The sequence below is a fragment of the Calidris pugnax genome, unplaced genomic scaffold (genome assembly GCF_001431845.1).
Source record: "Calidris pugnax isolate Ruff unplaced genomic scaffold, ASM143184v1 scaffold187, whole genome shotgun sequence".
NCBI classification, from domain to species: domain Eukaryota; kingdom Metazoa; phylum Chordata; class Aves; order Charadriiformes; family Scolopacidae; genus Calidris; species Calidris pugnax.
Window position 1 is genome coordinate 447,595 of NW_015090969.1, and position 16,631 is coordinate 464,225.

A 16,631-nucleotide genomic window follows, 5' to 3' on the forward strand; every position below is an offset into this window, starting at 1 on the left:
GTGCGCCGGCCTGTCTCAGTGCATTATCTGCTCCTGTTATATTTTTAGGCTCTTGCTTCCATGACAAAATATTCAGTGACAGTATATTTGCCTACGAGCCTTTGAAGGTCTGGTTTTGCCTGGTGTAAGAGTTCCCATCGTTTGGGATTCAGCCAGCCTTTCAGCGGCAGAGGGCTGGGTTTTACATCTCATCTCCATAATGTTTCTCCAAACAAACCTCATGGTGCTTTCAATAAAGCCACGGGTCCCCCGCCTTAAGAAGGTTGAGGTTGTGGCAGGCTGGCTGCCGATCGCTTCTTCGTGCCAAGCAAATTGTGGGGAGTGTTGTGAAAGCAATAGGATGTGTGTGCGGTGCTGTTAATTATAATAAACACAACAGCCTGTGGAGAAGCTGCTCTCGGGGGCTGCTCCTCGCTGCTGTTCATGGCAGGGGGAAGGACCTACCCAGGGATCCTCAGGTTCATTCGGCAAAGCAGGAGCAAAGATTGTCGGTGCAAGAATTGGAGCTGAAATAGGAGAAAGTAGTGTTTGGAGGAGGAGGAGGAGGGGGAGATACTTCTGGTGTGAAGAGCTGGGCCAGAACTGTGGAACTTTCCACCAGCAGGGAGAGAGCTAATTCCCCAAGCTCAGCATATTCAAAGCCTGAATGCAAAACTCATCTTTTCCTTGAGTATTTTTATTTTTTTCATAAGCTCACAGTGGAAAAAATAAAATCTTAAGAACTTAGCTGGTTAAGCTTTTTCTTGCCGGCTGAGAAGAAAGAGAGGCAGAAAGAACAATAAATGCTTTGTTTCTCTTTTGCAGTATCTGGTCAGTGGTCAGATACAACAGAGGTAAAGAGGTCACATAAACACAGATAATTTGGAGCTGGATGTGCTGCGTTACTGGTCTGAGTGGGAGACTGAGATTTTGGTGGGGACGCAACCAGGAATGAAGCCGCGTGGGCACGACGGCTTAGATGACTGAAGAAGACAAATCCTCTCATTCTGGCTCATCTATAAATCAATTACCATTTGTTCCTTATTAATAATTTAGCTGCCAAGAATGTGCTTATTGCTTTAGAAGGGGGGAAAAATACAGCCTGTCCCTGTGCTGAATAGTTGGCAGTCTGAAAGATGCAAGACAGTACTCATGGGAATATCCAGAGAAAACTGTAACCATGAACTATATTAATTACTTTAATATTTTTGCACCACCTCCTCCCTGTAAACCTTTTTTCTGCTTGTATCCTGTTGTTGCTGTCTGGTCCTCTCAGTTTAACTGACCTTTCTAAAGAAATGGGGTGGTGAAGCATCACCCTTCTGTCTCATCAGGGCTGGGAGGTTTTTCTGTACCTTCAGGGAGAGGGGCAAAGTGAGAAGTAAAAGAGAAGCCAAGGAGAAGGGAGCATGTGGTGGGATGTCCCGTCTGGGCAAGGAATTTGGGAGAAGGAATGAAGCAGGAGTTGGGATGAGCTCTCAGATGCGGGATGTAAAGAAGGCTGGAGTGCCTTGAGGACAAGGCTCTAGGCTGTTTGAATTTAATACCTCGCAGAAGATACCGGACAGATTAAGAGAGGGGTGTGATTGATGGGTCAGAACGATAATTTTAGCAGCTGTGTTTTTTGATGGGTTGGAGGAACAAGATATTTATCTCATGTGGCAGAGAGGAGGAGATTAGCTGGGATGACATAAGGACAGGCAAGTTGGTTTTGGTTGCTAAAAGTAAAAAGAAGGGGTAGATCTTCATTTGCTTTGGGGGTACAAATTGGAAGCAGGGAGTGCTGCCAGTGCCCCCCCCCCCGACCGAAGGGCAGGAGCCCCGAGGCACAGCCCACCCCTCTCCCCTCCTTGCCATACTTTTGAGTGCCAGTTTGGGAACAGTTTTGGTCCATGGCATGTTGGGCACTGCGGTCTCCTTTCCCTGGAAGCAGCTTGGAGTGATTTCAGAAAGTTTATCTGGGCGATTGTCTGCAGGTTCGGGGGTTTGGGAATGGGGTAAGGAAAATGGAGAGGAGTTGGACTTGGAGTTTAATGTCTCTCTGGGAGAGAGAGATGGATCCTGTTAGGCACAAAGCAGACGGTCGGTGCAGACTCTCAGTAAATAGACAGTGCTGTGAGGAGGAGGTACGATTGGTCACTGCCTGTGTGTATTTTAGAGCAATCAACTTTGTTTCATGGAGTTGTTTTTTGAGGATGGAGTGGGTGTGTGGACCAAAGGCTTAGTCACGAGGGGAGGGGAAAGAAAACTGTCTTGACTTGTGAAATCAAATATTTGTGACTTAGCCCATTGTTTCCCTATCTTTGGGTAGCTTATGCCCATATTTCCATGCTGTAGGAGCGAGCGGTGCTGTCAGATCTGTGTGTGGAAAAGAGCCATTCCTTTTGGGTAGCGTTCAGGTGTTCAGAGAGGTTCCCCTGCCTTTTTGCACCCGTGCTGGCTCTCACTCTCACTCATGCCTTGGGCAGCCCAGTGAGTATTTAGGGAAGGTGTAGGTAGTGAGACATCTCCCAATCAACACAACCTGGAGGGTGCTTAAAAATGTGCAGATGATTCACTGGAAGGCCCTCTGTTCTCTGAGTCACTGCTGACCCAGGGACCCAGCAAGCGCGTTATGCCCCTAAAGAGGAGACATAAAAAGAAGGCCATAATTGACTCTTACCTCCATATGCCTCACCGTGGTGTTTTAGAGAAGCTGGGTGGTGTTCCTGGGTCTTCTGTCTGCATTTCATCTCGAGTAGTTGTTATGGTTTGCTTCTAAAGTTTCCCTCAAGCTTTGATTTGGAGCGAGTGGTGGTGGTGGTGGTGGTCTTCGTGTTGACCATGGAAGTGCTGCAGCGTTGCTGCGAGCTGTTGAGCAACCTTCTAGTGTTATTCTCATCTTGGCTCTACCACAAAGATGGACAGATCTACTCGTACGCTTTTGAAAACGCTTTAGGATTTGAGGAACTGTTTTCTCTTCTGTGGATTCCCCATTCACGTCACAGCAGAGGGATGCCGGTCTTCTGCTGCCGGCCAGGAGGGATCTCTCCTGTGGCTTTAAAGAGCTTCCAGTCTTTATCTAGTTTTATTGCTCAGGCCAGTACTCGTGGAGGTTGCCAGATGAGAGGCCTGGGAAAGAGAGGCCCGAGTGGTTACGGGATGGGAGCAAAGAAGGGAGAGTTGTGCTCCCAAACAGCATTCCTTGCCCCTTTTACGTGTGCCAAACCCACACACACCAGTCTGGCCAGGCTCCGGTGTGGCTGGCATCGAAGGCACTGGCCAAGAGGGGCCAAAAAGTAAACGAGGAAGAAAAACATCCCTTGTTTCTGGAATTCTGCTCACCGTTTTCCGTAATTTGGCTGATAATGGCCGGCAGTGTCACTGTCACCCTGGACAGGCAGCCAAAGACACCAGGTTCTGGTTCCCCCTGCGTCACCTGCCGACGTTCGACGGAGAACGATGCGAGGTTGGCGTGAAAATCAAAAGCAACTTTAAAATGTGCTCTGGCTTTTTCAAGTACAAACTAATATTTACCTGCGAGTCTGCTTTCCCTCAGTGTTCCCCTCCACTTGGCGAGCTCTAGAGCTGCTTCTTGTTTAATCATTTATCCAGTGAGGTTCCCAGGACGTGGATATTAAACGTTCTTTTTAGTTTGGAGAGAGGGAAGGGGGAGATGACAACAGGAAAGCTGCTTGAAGTGCCTCTCTGTTATTTAAATGCGAGTTTTTGATGCAGTTGATATTTTCAGCTGTTCGTTATGGACACCTCATGGAAAACTTTTGAAAAACATCTCATTTGGGAAGAGTTCTGTCTCTTGCGGTGGCTGAAGGGGGTGACTTGTTTTTGTGTTGTTGTTTTTTTTTTTCTGGACTGTTCTTTAATCATTTCTTGCTTCAGGTTTTTATTACTACTGACGTTTACATGAAAAGAAAGTATTTATTTATGTTGATTTCGGCAGCTTGCTTTTTCCTGCTCCTTTTTGTGTCGTACCAGCTGGATTTCCATGCGAGCAATGGTAATAATAAAACCTTTACAGGAAAGGTACCGCGCACGCACATGCTTGAGATCCTGTTTGGATGATAAGAATGACTTAGCGTGATACTGATACGTGCTTTATAGAGCTGTTTGTTATTCATGCTGCTGTGCTGCTCTCCCACACATCCTGCATTAGTCAGAGTTAAGCATTGAAATTATACATCCTTGCTCCCAGTCATCTCACCGGTGCCGAACTGGTGCCGTTTAGGGCAGGGGAGGGTGAAGAATAGAGGGGAAAAAAATCTGCACTTGTCTTAGTGCTTCTTTCCCTCAAAAAGATAGTGAGTGCTGCAGATCGTGATGGGGGAAACGGTGCATCCTGATAGAGGGACAACACTCTGGAAAAGTCTGTTTTTTGGTGAGTGAGGGAGTTCCTTGTGCCTTGCAGCATGGGGAAAATAGTCCTCCCCCCTGCCTTTTCTCAAAATTCTCCAGTATGTTTTTTATTTAACATAATCTGTAATTTAGGAAAGCAGAATTGGGCTTCCATGAATAAGATAATTATCTTGGCTGGAGGGAGTGACTTTCTCTTGCTGCATGGCACGGCTGCTGCACTATTAGGCTGTGAAAAAAACCCCTTTCAACCGATCTGTAGATTTGCTAGAAGAAAGGAAGCTTTCAGGTAGGCCTCGTACACAGCTTCCTTTTTTGCTGTTAAAGAGTTTTTGGTAAAAGAAAAAAAAAAAAATTTCAGCTGAAGCATTTTCCACCTCTCTGGTACAAATAACCTTCTTCTCTTATTGTATAGAAGCAGTCCTCCAAAATAAAACTAACAAACCCAAAGCCTGTAACACCACCTCCTCTCTTCCTTCACCCTCCTCAGATGTGTCGTAAAACCTGATTATGAGACAGAGAAGTTTACAAAGTTGTTCCTCCAAATACACAGGATCTCTTGCAGAGTCTCGAGTCTCTGATTTCACTCGTAATTACAGACATAAGCGACTGTAAAATATTAACTTCTGTGGGCTTTTAATGAGGCGTTTCATCTTAAATCTGCAGCGTTCCCCTAAGACATCACACTCTTTTAGGTTTACTTTTTAAGCTGGATTTCTCCTGCATTTGCTGGTGACTCATAATTAAGGAAGTCGGAGTTGTAAAATTAACACAAGCTTCTTCCACTACCCTTTTCACCTCTCTCACAGGGCACACACCTTCTGTTAACTCCTTGTGGAAACTTCGAGGCTTGTTTTGGTAGCAGAGGTAGTTCTTTGTCATCGGGACGGAGGAGGAAAAAAAAGTCTGTGAGAATGTGCTCTGTGATGAAATCCTCAGCCTGCACATGGGAAATGATTCACGCAGAACTGATTCATTAACAGCTCGCAGGATGCCAGAGCCGGGGTCGGAGGCTGGGAAAGCTCCATTGGAAAAGAGAGGTGGTTAATTGTTGGGGAGAAACGGGTGAGGTTGAAGGCTGAGGCACCCAGGCTGAAGTTTTTGTAAGCGAGATGCATTTTGCTTTGAGTTGGTCAGCCTTAATGAATCACAGAATCTTCTAGGTTGGAAGGGACCTTAAAGATCATCTTGTCCAACCATCAACCTGACTGACAAAAATAGACACCCACACAACAAACAAGGAGCATCATCACTAAACCAGACCTCCCAGCACTACATCACCCCGTCTTTTGAACACCTCCAGGGATGGGGCCTCAACCCCCTCCCTGGGCAGCCCATTCCAATGCCTGAGAACCCTTTCAGTGAAAAAATTTTTCCTAATCTCCAGCCTGAACCTCCCCTGGAGTAACTTGAGGCCATTTCCTCTTGTCCTGTCGCCTGTGACTTGACAAAAGAGACCGACCCCCACCTCTCTACACCCTCCTTTCAGGGAGTTGGAGAGAGCAATAAGGTCTCCCCTCAGCCTCCTCTTCTCCAGGCTGAACACCCCCAGCTCCCTCAGCCTCTCCTCATAAGACTTATTCTCCAGACCCCTCACCATCTTTGTCGCCCTTCTCTGGACCCGCTCCAGCACCGCCATGTCTTTTTTATGGCAGGGGGCCCAAAACTGGACACAGTACTCAAGGTGAGGCCTCACCAGTGCCCAGTACAGGGGGACAATCACCTCTCGGGCCCTACTCCCCACACTGTTCCTGATACAGGCCAGGATGCTGGTGGCTTTCTTGGCCACCTGGGCACACTGCTGGCTCATGGTCAGCCGACAGTCGACCAACACCCCCAGGTCCTTTTCTGCCCGGCAGCTCTCCAGCTGAAGAACAGGTCCTCGTCGCGGAGCCATCTGAACACGTCTCTGCTGTCGAATGGTTCCCAAAGGACATCCCTGCCAAGGGGCTGGGGTCAGGTCGGATGGGGGACCAGGTCCCCTTGTTTGTGGCGTGCTGCTAATTAGTACTGCTTGTGCAAATAATTATGTATCTCAGTTGCTGTTAAACCAGCTTGAAAAGCAATATAGTGTAGAGCCTGTGGAATTAATGGAAAACTTAAAGGGCCGATGTCATTCAGGGAAAGTATCGATCTGTGTCTTAAGGACCTGGGTTGCTTTTGGAAATGGGAGATGGGCACACTGGAAAATGTCACCCTGGATCTTGTTAGCCATGCGGGGGAGGTACAAACACAGATGTCAAATCTTGAAATAGCTGCTTTTCAAATTACAGGAAAAGCAGCAACGTTTTCACTGTATAATAAAGAAAATAACAGCAATGAACCTCGAGTAGCCTCAAACTATTCCAAACAAGATAATTGGAGGCTGTAGCACAGCGTATTTTTAGTTATATCTGCTATAAAGTAAACACGTTCTTTGCCTAGGACCACCAAAAATGTTTCCATAAGAAATGTTGGCATTGTCCCAACTTGATAGAACGCACAAACATTTTGCCTGAGAAGTCAGTTCCGACTCCTGGTATTTATATGAAGTTTCTGTGGAAGGCACTGGCAATTGTATATATTGGGAAGGAGAGTCCGAGGTCTTAAAACTGTCATTTTTCAGCACTTACTGTGATAATCGCTTTTGTTTTGTTAACAGATGTATATATTTGGGGCAACAGTTGTTGATGTGAGACTTCTAGCTAAACATTGTGTGGTACATTAGTTTCTTTTCTCTTTCAGCCATTAAGACCTATTTTCTTGGTTCTTTTGCTCATGTTTTGTTTGGACTATATCAACAGCTGATGCTAATTTGCAGTGAAACTATGGAGATTTATTCCCTACAGTATCAAGAAGATGCATGTTGAAGCTAGATATTAAATGTAAATCAGTGTAAGTAAGTTAACAGAGTAACTGAGTTTTACAGCAGCTTTTCCTTTTTTTGTTTTGATTGCTAGCAGGACCAAGTGCTCCAGTTTTTTAGTTTTTCTTGAAATACTTTTGTTTTGAATGCCCTCTGTGCTATGGAAGATTATCTGAGCCTCTGCAGCATTTCCATCTGTCCATTTTTCTCCTTCTGAAACTCCTCTGAGCACACAAACACCCAGCCCCATCAGAATGCCTGGAATCTCCTCGGAGAGAGGAAGTTGCTGGTTCAGTTGGATGAAAGTGTGTTGGGTTTTGGATTTCGAGATTGAAGTTAAACACGGGATTCTGGGAAGAAATGATGAGCTCAGATGAGAAATGACTTTTCAAAAAGGCACGTTCCTCTTGAGAGACTGAGCTTCGTTCTGTCTCCTCCACCCCCAGGGCCCTTAAGGCTCAAGCACAAATAAACTTAGATGAGTCTGACACAGATTTGGGCAAATAAGCTTTGCTGAAATGAATAAAAATAACTGCTTAGAAAAGACTGGGTTTAAAATTTAGAGGAGTTATAAAATGCATACTAAAAAATCATGTTTGTTCCACAAAAGGTAACTGGGAAAGGGCTTGGATACGGTCCCTTCAGAAACATTGTTGGCCTCAGGTTCAGCTCACGTCCTATATTCTCTGCTGATTTTTATTCATGGTAAATTAGTAGTAGTGAATTACTACGTTCTTAGCAAAATAAAGCTTAGCCTCTTGCAGTTATAACCAGGATAGCTAGGATGGGGTTTTTTGACCTTGCTTTGCTGACAGCTGTGGGCTTCCCTGGGGCAGAGGGTACCATCCAAGACATTTTAACTGCACAGTTTCTGCTGCAGTTGTTAGAAATGGTCTGTTTCCAGGTTTGTGCCTTAGTGCTGGTCTCATGATTAAGCCCTAGCGAAGCATTAGGATATATATTCTACCCTTTCTGGGTAGGAGAAGGAAGGACATGGATGGTTGGGCCTCTGAAACACCTATCCTCGGTGCTATGGGCTCAGAAAAAGGAGGAGGTGAAAGAGATGCAGGGGCATCTAACTACCAAATGGCTAAAAATAGAGGCAGGGGAGCTGGGTTTGAAAGGCAGTGGCCAATATCCTGTAGCTGTGGCATAAGCAGAAGTGGTGTAAATACCAGAGGTTACTTAAAAATACAGAGGAAAAAATAGTGAGATGGTGATACTACATGACAAACCAAGGTCTATCTGTAGCTTTAAAGAAATGTAATTTAAAGTAAGCTGTTATTTGCGTGCCAGCAGGGAGTAGAAGTGGACACAGCTTGGAGAAGGGAGCTGTGGAGCACAGGACAAGCAGGAGGCGGCTTTAGAGGAGCAACAATGGGCAGACAGTTTATGGTAAACCAATAAAACGTACTTATGTCTGAATCTGAAATTAGACTCCGAAAAATATGGTCTCAAGGCACCTGCTAAAGAGCTTAGCATTACTGGAATCTTAATAAATGACTCATGCTGTCATAATCTGATCCTGACATCAACTCTTCGTGCTGTATTTCTTCAGCTCTGGCGTGGGGGAAGGGGAAGTCTGCCCCTAGTAAAGACTGAGCGATGTAAATAGGCAGTAAGAAACCCACACAAGATCTATTGGTAATTTCTGTACTGTCAGCTCTTTTTCAAACCCAGAACCAACGAGACTTGAGTGGAAGAATTACGCAGCATCTAGAAGAAACTGGAATTGCTCTTTACCTTTAAAACCTTTACCTGATGCTGCGGGCGGTAGCTCGTAGCAGTCTCTGTTCCAGACTCCGTGGCCAGTGGATGTGTGGGCTGGGCCACCCACGGGCTGGGATCCTGGTCTTACCTGTAAGTACACACGCTCTGCCCAGCAGTGGTGACAACCTCTGCACGGGTGCCCGTGCTGTGCCTACTGCTTCCTCCTCCTGCCTTGGCCACGGGGCTTCCGCTCCCCTTAGCGGCTCCTGGCAAAGGTCAGAACCACCCAAAGTCATCTACAGATATCAAGGAGATGGGTTTTCCTTCTAAATCCAAAGCAGGTAATAAAGACTCCAAAAAAGAGAGTTACCAGCACAAAAGCTGTGATTTTTGATAGCATGGAGGGGGTGATGAATTCTTTATTCCTGGTGTTGGCTTTGACACAAACTTTGTGAGAATCATTTAACTTCATTGCTTTAGGGGTAGTAAAAACTTACCTTCTCCAGAGAAATGCATTGCAAATTAGATGTCTGTTAATCCTTTTAGTCTTCTAGAAATTTTAAGTGCTAAGTAGAAGTATTAATTATTAGTTTCCTCTATGGCAGTGTGATAATGTGCGTTGCAAACCTCGGTTCGACGCGGTTACTTCTATTTCTAGAACTCGAATGACAGTACTGCTAAAACTGCACCAGAACTTTGAAAATTCAGTGATGCTGAGCAAATCGAAGGGAAAGAAATGGCAGGGGATCAGCTTTTGAATTACAGATGTGCTGCATAGGTCTTTTTTTTTTCCTTTATTTTCAATTCAGTGTTGTTCATTTGGCCAGTATTCAGGGAAAGTTGAGATTTTATCCAACTTTTCAGTGAAGCCCCGTGGATATTGCAGTGCTCTGCATGCAAAAGCCAGATTCTGCTACAAAAATAAATGCTTACTTTCCTGGTGCAGACCAGATGCAGGGCCAGTAAGGAACTACTTAACGTGGTTTGTGCCTAAGAGAAAAATCACAGCCTCTGGCTGTAGTTCTTGGTGCATTTTAGAGCGTCCTGGCAACTGTATGGCTTTAAAAACCAGCTTTTGCTCATGGTTTTTAATAAGACCCCCTTGGAAATGCATAACTTAAACTTTTTCTTCCTGATTGTTTTTTTTTTTCCTTTTTTCCCTTACCTCTTTTTGCACATGTTAGTGTTACTGGATACTTGAGCTTTCAGGCGTTTTGCTCTCTTGGAAGATTAATGACAGGGATCTAAAACTGATGGGCTTTGCAAACAGGAGTGTTTGTGTCTGAATGGTAAGGGGGGGCGGGGGGGGGGAATGGATCCCAGAGTAAATCTGAAGATTTCCAACCTTGGCAAAAATACCTGTAATATCTCACTGCTTGTATCACTTTGCCTAATTTGCAGTATTACAGTCCACCGATTTCAACTTTACTTTTAAAGGAGGAGAACGGGTGCAAGAAGAGCTTTATTATCCATCTAGAGGAAGGATATCTGCAAAATGCTCATAGACGAAAATAAGAAATAACAAGTACATGTTTTGAAGTGTGAGGTTAAAACAAAAACAAAACCAAAAAAACCCAACAACAACAAAACCCCAAGAAACCCACACACCACTAGCACCAACAAAAACAACAAAAACCCCAACCCCAGAACATCAACAAAACCCAACCCCAATCAGGCCTGGAAATCAAATTCCTGTTGTGCAATGTAACGCTCTCCTGTTTACTCCTCGCTCTTTTTCAGACAGTTACAGAGGATTGTTTAAAAGAAAAAAAGAAAGTTTCAGTGTTTCTGTCGTTCTTTTTTCTTCCCTTCTCTTTTTTTGCTATTAAGAGTCCCTGTTGCCTGATGTTCTTTGAGCTGCTGTATTCTGGATAGTTTGGAGTTTCATGTGTTAAACTTTCCTTGTGATGACACACAGGAATGGATCAGTCCTGAAGGTGTTGAGCCTGAGGGGTTTTTTGTTCCTTTCTATATGGACACTGCAAGGTTGTCCTGACGCTGCCTTGTGCTGTTGTGCAAGCAATTAAATTACCTGACTGCATTCCTGGAGTCTCAGTCTGTCTTTCCTCATTCAGTATAATTTTATCTCTGGTTATAACTGCTGTAGGTGCAGAGCGACCTCTCCACTGGATACCTCTTGAGCATGTTTGAGTGCACCATGTTGTAACCCTCAAGCCTTTGGCTAACTTCATCCTTCTGCGTTTGGAGCACCTCTTCTACGAAGACAGGTTGAAAGAGTTGGGGTGGTTCAGCCTGGAGAAGAGAAGGTTCTGGGAAGACCTTATAGCAGCCCTCCAGTACCTAAAGGGGCTCCAGGAAAGATGTTTGCAAGGGCATGTAGTGAAAGGACAAGGTGCAGTGGTTTTAAACTAGAACAGGCTAGGTTTAGATTAGACATTAGGAAGAAATTCTTTACAATGAGGGTGGTGAGACACTGGAACAGGTTTCCCAGAGAGGTGGTTGAGGTGCCATCTCTGGAGACATTCAAGATCAGGCTTGATGAGGTGGAGGTGCCATCGCTGGAGACGTTCAAGGTCAGGCTTGATGAGGCTCTGAGCAGCCTCATCTAGTTAAAGATGTCCCTGCTTATTGCAGGGGGGTTGGATGAGATGACCTTTAAAGGTCCCTTCCAACCCAAAACATTCTGTGATTCTGTGATCTTTTACCAAGCACTGAGTCTTCTGAGCTCTGTCCTACAAGCAGGATATGGGTGCACAGTTATTATCTTTATTGCCAACGCCCACCACACGGGCTGGGGCAAACACACTGTGGGGCATTAGCCTGCTCTCTGACCCCAGCACAGCAGATCTTCTGGCCACCACCTCCTCGGTCTGGTGGGGAAGTGCAGGTGTCTTCTCAAAGAGCTGGTCCTTGACATCACTGAGCCACTCTCTTCCTCCTCTCTGCTGCTTCTTCGTCTTGTCGCATCAAGACTTTGTTTTCCTGAATCACTGTTGAATTCATTTCTTTGTTATAAACCACTGCAAGGTGGTATCAGCTCAGCAATCTCGCCGTGTTCTGGCTTTGGTTTTTCTCTTGCAGGCTCTCAGAGCCTATGTGCTCTCACACTCGGTGGTGACTACAGCTCATCGTATTTCCCTTAGTAAAAAAGGCTTGTGGGTCACAGTATCTTCTCATTCTTGTCCTGCAAACCCAGGATATGTGCTCGTTATGAAAGATGCACCAGTGAGAGTTTGCATCACCTGCTCAGTCTGAACATGGACACCAGGAAAGGAAGGGCTCTTTACAGCCTTTGCTGTTTAGTGCTACCATGCAGTATAGAGACACTTTGAAGACCTAGTGTTCCACCAGAACAAATGGTACTGCCTTTGGAGAGAACCACCCAGTACTGAATTTTTGACCAAAGAAGCTTTGGTATTTTGAGAAGAAATCCTGTTTTGTGGCATGGAATGATAAATCTATCAACTCAGTTGTACGGGGAGATCTGCTCAACACAGGCTGGTTAAAAGGAAGGTAAGAGGGAGGAACAATTCAGTAGCCCAATAGAAATGGGTACTCAAGCCAGTTCTCATGCTTGATCAAGTGTTTGCATCTACGAATGGGCTAATTAAGATGTTGCAATTGACTGTGGTAACTGGAGCTCTGTATCCACACAAAAAGCTGCCTTTCATAGAGCCCAGTGTTTGCGCATCTAATCTTGTGTCCCATCTCGGCCGTGCCAGTTTTTTGTGGATTTGGAGAAAATATTCCTTGAGGGTTGAGGCAGGACAGCAGAAAGAAATAAAGCTGCCCTGTTACTTCCCCACGTCCTTCCCAAGAACACACAATGATGTTGTTTTGTCCCAAGTCCCGTAACAGAGAGCCTGAGGAGAGATTTCACAATCATAAAAATGTAATTAGCCCCCAGAGCTTTGGGGAAATGTAATTTCTTTTACCTTATCATCTTATTGGTAGGAGAGGAGAGGAGGTTATTATATTTTAAAATGAAACATATGGCTCTGTCATTTTTTAAAGTCTTTTTAGATAAGATTGTAGAGAAGTCCATCTCTTCTATCTTATAGATGGCATTCATGCTATGAGCAGTGGTAGACACCGAGCACAACGTGTTTTCTGCAGAGTGTGGTCTCTGCTAACAAAAATGAGTAGCTTGATACTGAGAGGTTGAGGTATGTTATGCTTTTAGGCTGGTTTTGTTTTAGATACCCACTGAAGCTGTCCAGGATTTGGGGATTGCTCAGACAACGGTGACTTGATGTCTCTCTCCACTGTCTCCTGTGAGAACTTGGCCGGTGGAAGGGCTCCATTAAAGTAGGTGGCCACTGCATTCAGAGAGTGTGTCAGGCAGCTAGATATACTGGCTGTTTTTGTAAAGACTTCAGAGGTTTTTCCAAGAACCCCAGGGTGATGGGAAGAAAGTTCAGAGCTTTTTCCAAGAAGCCTAGGGTGATGGGAAGAAGAGCACTGTGGCCTCTGGCTGACTGGGAAGTTTGCTGTAGGTATAAAGAGTTTCTTCTGTCTTGGGAAATGGAGGGAGAGAACCATCCCAAAGTCATACATGCTTTGAGTTAGTGCCTCACTCCCAGTTGCCAGTCTCAGCCCAAGCATCTGGTGGTGGGATGTCCATCGGTAACGTGCTGCTGGTGGTGACTGGGAAGAGTAAGAACACTTGCCACAGTCATTTCTCTTGTGGGGTGCTTGGAATCATCTCTTGAGGCTTCTTTTTTCTCCTTTATCCTCTCTTGTTTCATCCTAGTCTCTTTGTTAAAGTTAGTATTTTCACACTTCTGATAGATATTTTAAAAATTTCCCGCATTGACAAGTTTAGGGGTCACATAAATCTACTCTTGACCCTATTAAAATCAATACCAAGGTTCCCACCTTCCACAGAAGATCAGTTCTAGACGCTGGTGCCCTCCTGGTGAGTCTGGGCAGACTGATTTCTGCTTTCCAGCCCTCAGAAGGACCTTGGCGTAAGAACACCCTTGGAGAACGTGCCAGACGCTCAGCTGGTTGGTCACCCTGTCCCAGAGCAGGCTGGAGAGTGAAGTCTGAAGAGAATGTGGGACCCATAAATAACAGGCATGATACGAAGAAATACATACTATAAATACCTACTATAAATAATAACCGTGGGCGTTGTGCATTTTTCAGGGCTGTGATAAACTCGCAGGTTTTAGATGGTTTGTAACCTGGACCAGCAAGTCCCTGAGCGGTGGCAGAAACTCCTGGTATATTTTATACATCACAGTTGTGTGACGCGTTTCCCCGCTCCCCTAAATCAAGGGCTTGTCAGAAATAGCTGGAATTGGTTGTGTTTTGCCTTCCCGGTTATTGTCGGGGTGTTTACGAGAGGTGTGCGTGTCACCAGGCTCTGCCAGAGAAGTTTTTGGGAAAACTCTCTTAAAGGGCAGCCAAGCCCAACGCAACCACTGTTTGAATAATTGTGTGGTTTGGTTTTTCTAGATTGGCTGCCAAGGAAAATTAATTCCAAGTAAAATTTCAATTTTCTTTTATGTTTTTTTTTTTTTTTTTTCTTTGACAAATTAAAAAAATAGAAATATTTCATTTCACCAAACTCCTGAAGTGTTTGGTTTCAGTCATTAAGAAAAGCAAGGGAAATGAAGGGTTAGACTTCAAAGAAGGTGCCCGGGGGCAGTTCCCATTTAGTGGCTGATGGAGGAGACCCCGCTCCAGCTCCTTCCTCTGCCGGAGACACGATTTGAACTCGTTTGTCTTGCTTCCCAGGAGGGTTTGCAAGGAACAGGCTATTCTGGGGCGAGGGTAGGATTTGGTGAAAAATGAGCTGGAGGAGAACATGGGCTAGATGCAAAAACAAAAGTAAGCAATGCTGAAACAATCCTATTTTTTGCTTTCAAGCTGCAATTTTGGAAAATGAAACTGGAAGCCTTGTCTTTTTTGTAATGCTTGTGAAGACTGTTTGAAGAAAAGGTATCTATAGTAATTTTGGGGTGATTTTGTCACAATGGAAATTCATATCTCTCTGTACTTTAAAAGTCCAGTTTTATTAGCACGTAGTTTAAGATGTAGCAACATAAATTGTTGAGAGCTCTGCAAACAGCCTGTTGGTTAGCACACACATAAACGCTTCAGAAGTACCACTAAATCGGTGTGTTCTTACTTGCCGTAGCTCTTGTCTCTGCCTCCAAATTAACCTTTTTCTCAGAAAATGAATAAATCCAGAGGAGGAGGGCTGGTACATACAACGAAGGTTTGATAGTTTTCAGAGAGAACCGAAGACCAGATCCCGAATGCCTTTGAGCCTCTTGTTGATGTCTTCAGCCTTCACGTTGGGTTCCCCCACGTGGCCTTTGATGGGACGTGGTGGGTGTCACACATCTATTAATCCCCATCTAAATTGATGTTGTCTTTATCTTCTGCCCGCAGATCGTTAGATGGCCGGCTCCAGGTGTCTCACCGGAAGGGTCTTCCCCATGTGATCTACTGCCGGCTGTGGCGGTGGCCGGACCTCCATAGCCACCATGAGCTGCGTGCCATGGAGATGTGCGAGTACGCCTTCAACATGAAGAAGGATGAAGTCTGTGTGAACCCTTACCATTACCAAAGAGTGGAAACCCCAGGTAGGGCTGGTCCCAGCTGGGGGTACCTCAGCTGCTCGGTGGGGAAGGGGAGGGATTTAGAAGTGCATTTCCAAATTGACTCAAGCAGCAGGCGTAGGGTTTTAAAACCAAAGTGTATCTATTATTGATGGTAATCTCTTACTGTACGCCGTGGAATAATTTATGAACCTGCACTCAAGGGGGAAATATCATTTTAAATGGATAAAATCTGAGCTGAGCAGGTTGCGTTGTTGCCAGGTTCCTGATGTGGCGTTGTGTGCATGTAAACAACTCACACACGTCGTAGATATAAGCATGAGCTATGGCAGTGTTCTGTGCATCCCTAAGTGTTGGTATTAAATTAAGGATAAACTTACTGTTAAGTTGAAGTGGGATCTAAGAATAGCTCCCAACGCAAGTGAACTTCCTGTTCTGAAGTCTCTGAAAGAGACTTTCATCTGGAGCTGCAGATAGTTCTGCTGCGTGTCAGTACAAATCTGCAGAACCAGTCTGGGTGTTTATGCTAATCTTGCTTCACCGTTTCGTTTTATGTGAAATCTATTCCTTTGGAATTACATGGTGTAGCTTCTCTTGCATCGTTTTTCAAGGCAACCTGTTTCTTTGCCTTGGAAGGGGCAGGCAGACTGAGGTGTGTTCAGATAAGCACGTATCCAGCCCCCAGCTGAGATACGTTAAGAACAGCATCTTTAACTGCTGCTGCTACTTCAGAAGCACCAAGTATCAAATCGTGTCCCTTAATCAGTGACTTTGGCGTTGCGTGTGTTGAAGGGTGTTACTCCAAACTGGTTTCTCCTCATTTTCTAGGGTTTCAGTCATTTTATTTCAAAGCTGTTAACGCGGCTGTCGTATTTTTTTTTGTTTCCTTTCCATTTGTGCAGTGTTACCTCCAGTGCTGGTGCCTCGGCACACAGAGATCCCAGCGGAGTTCCCCCCGTTAGACGATTACAGCCATTCTATCCCAGAGAACACTAACTTCCCAGCAGGCATCGAGCCCCAGAGCAACTACATTCCAGGTACCGTATCTCTTCCCTGCAGCACGCGGAGGGAAAAGGGTCGTATTGCACAGCGAATCGTGTTGATCTGCTGGAGGGTAGAGAGGCTCTGCAGAGAGATCTTGACAGGCTGGATCGATGGGCCGAGACCAACGGGATGAGGTTCAACAAGGCCAAGTGCCAAGTCCTGCACTT

General features: G+C 45.2%; 1 protein-coding gene across 1 annotated transcript in view; it reads left to right on the forward strand.

Moving 5' to 3' along the window:
• The window catches only part of SMAD3 (SMAD family member 3), a gene marked incomplete at its 5' end in the record, with an annotated part of 91,205 nt that overhangs the window by 42,380 nt on the left and 32,194 nt on the right, over positions 1 to 16,631 (forward strand). The window contains 2 exons of the mRNA XM_014952680.1: positions 15,251 to 15,444; positions 16,323 to 16,457. Coding sequence (XP_014808166.1) covers positions 15,251 to 15,444; positions 16,323 to 16,457 — 329 coding nt within the window. The remainder of the gene's footprint in view (positions 1 to 15,250; positions 15,445 to 16,322; positions 16,458 to 16,631) is intronic.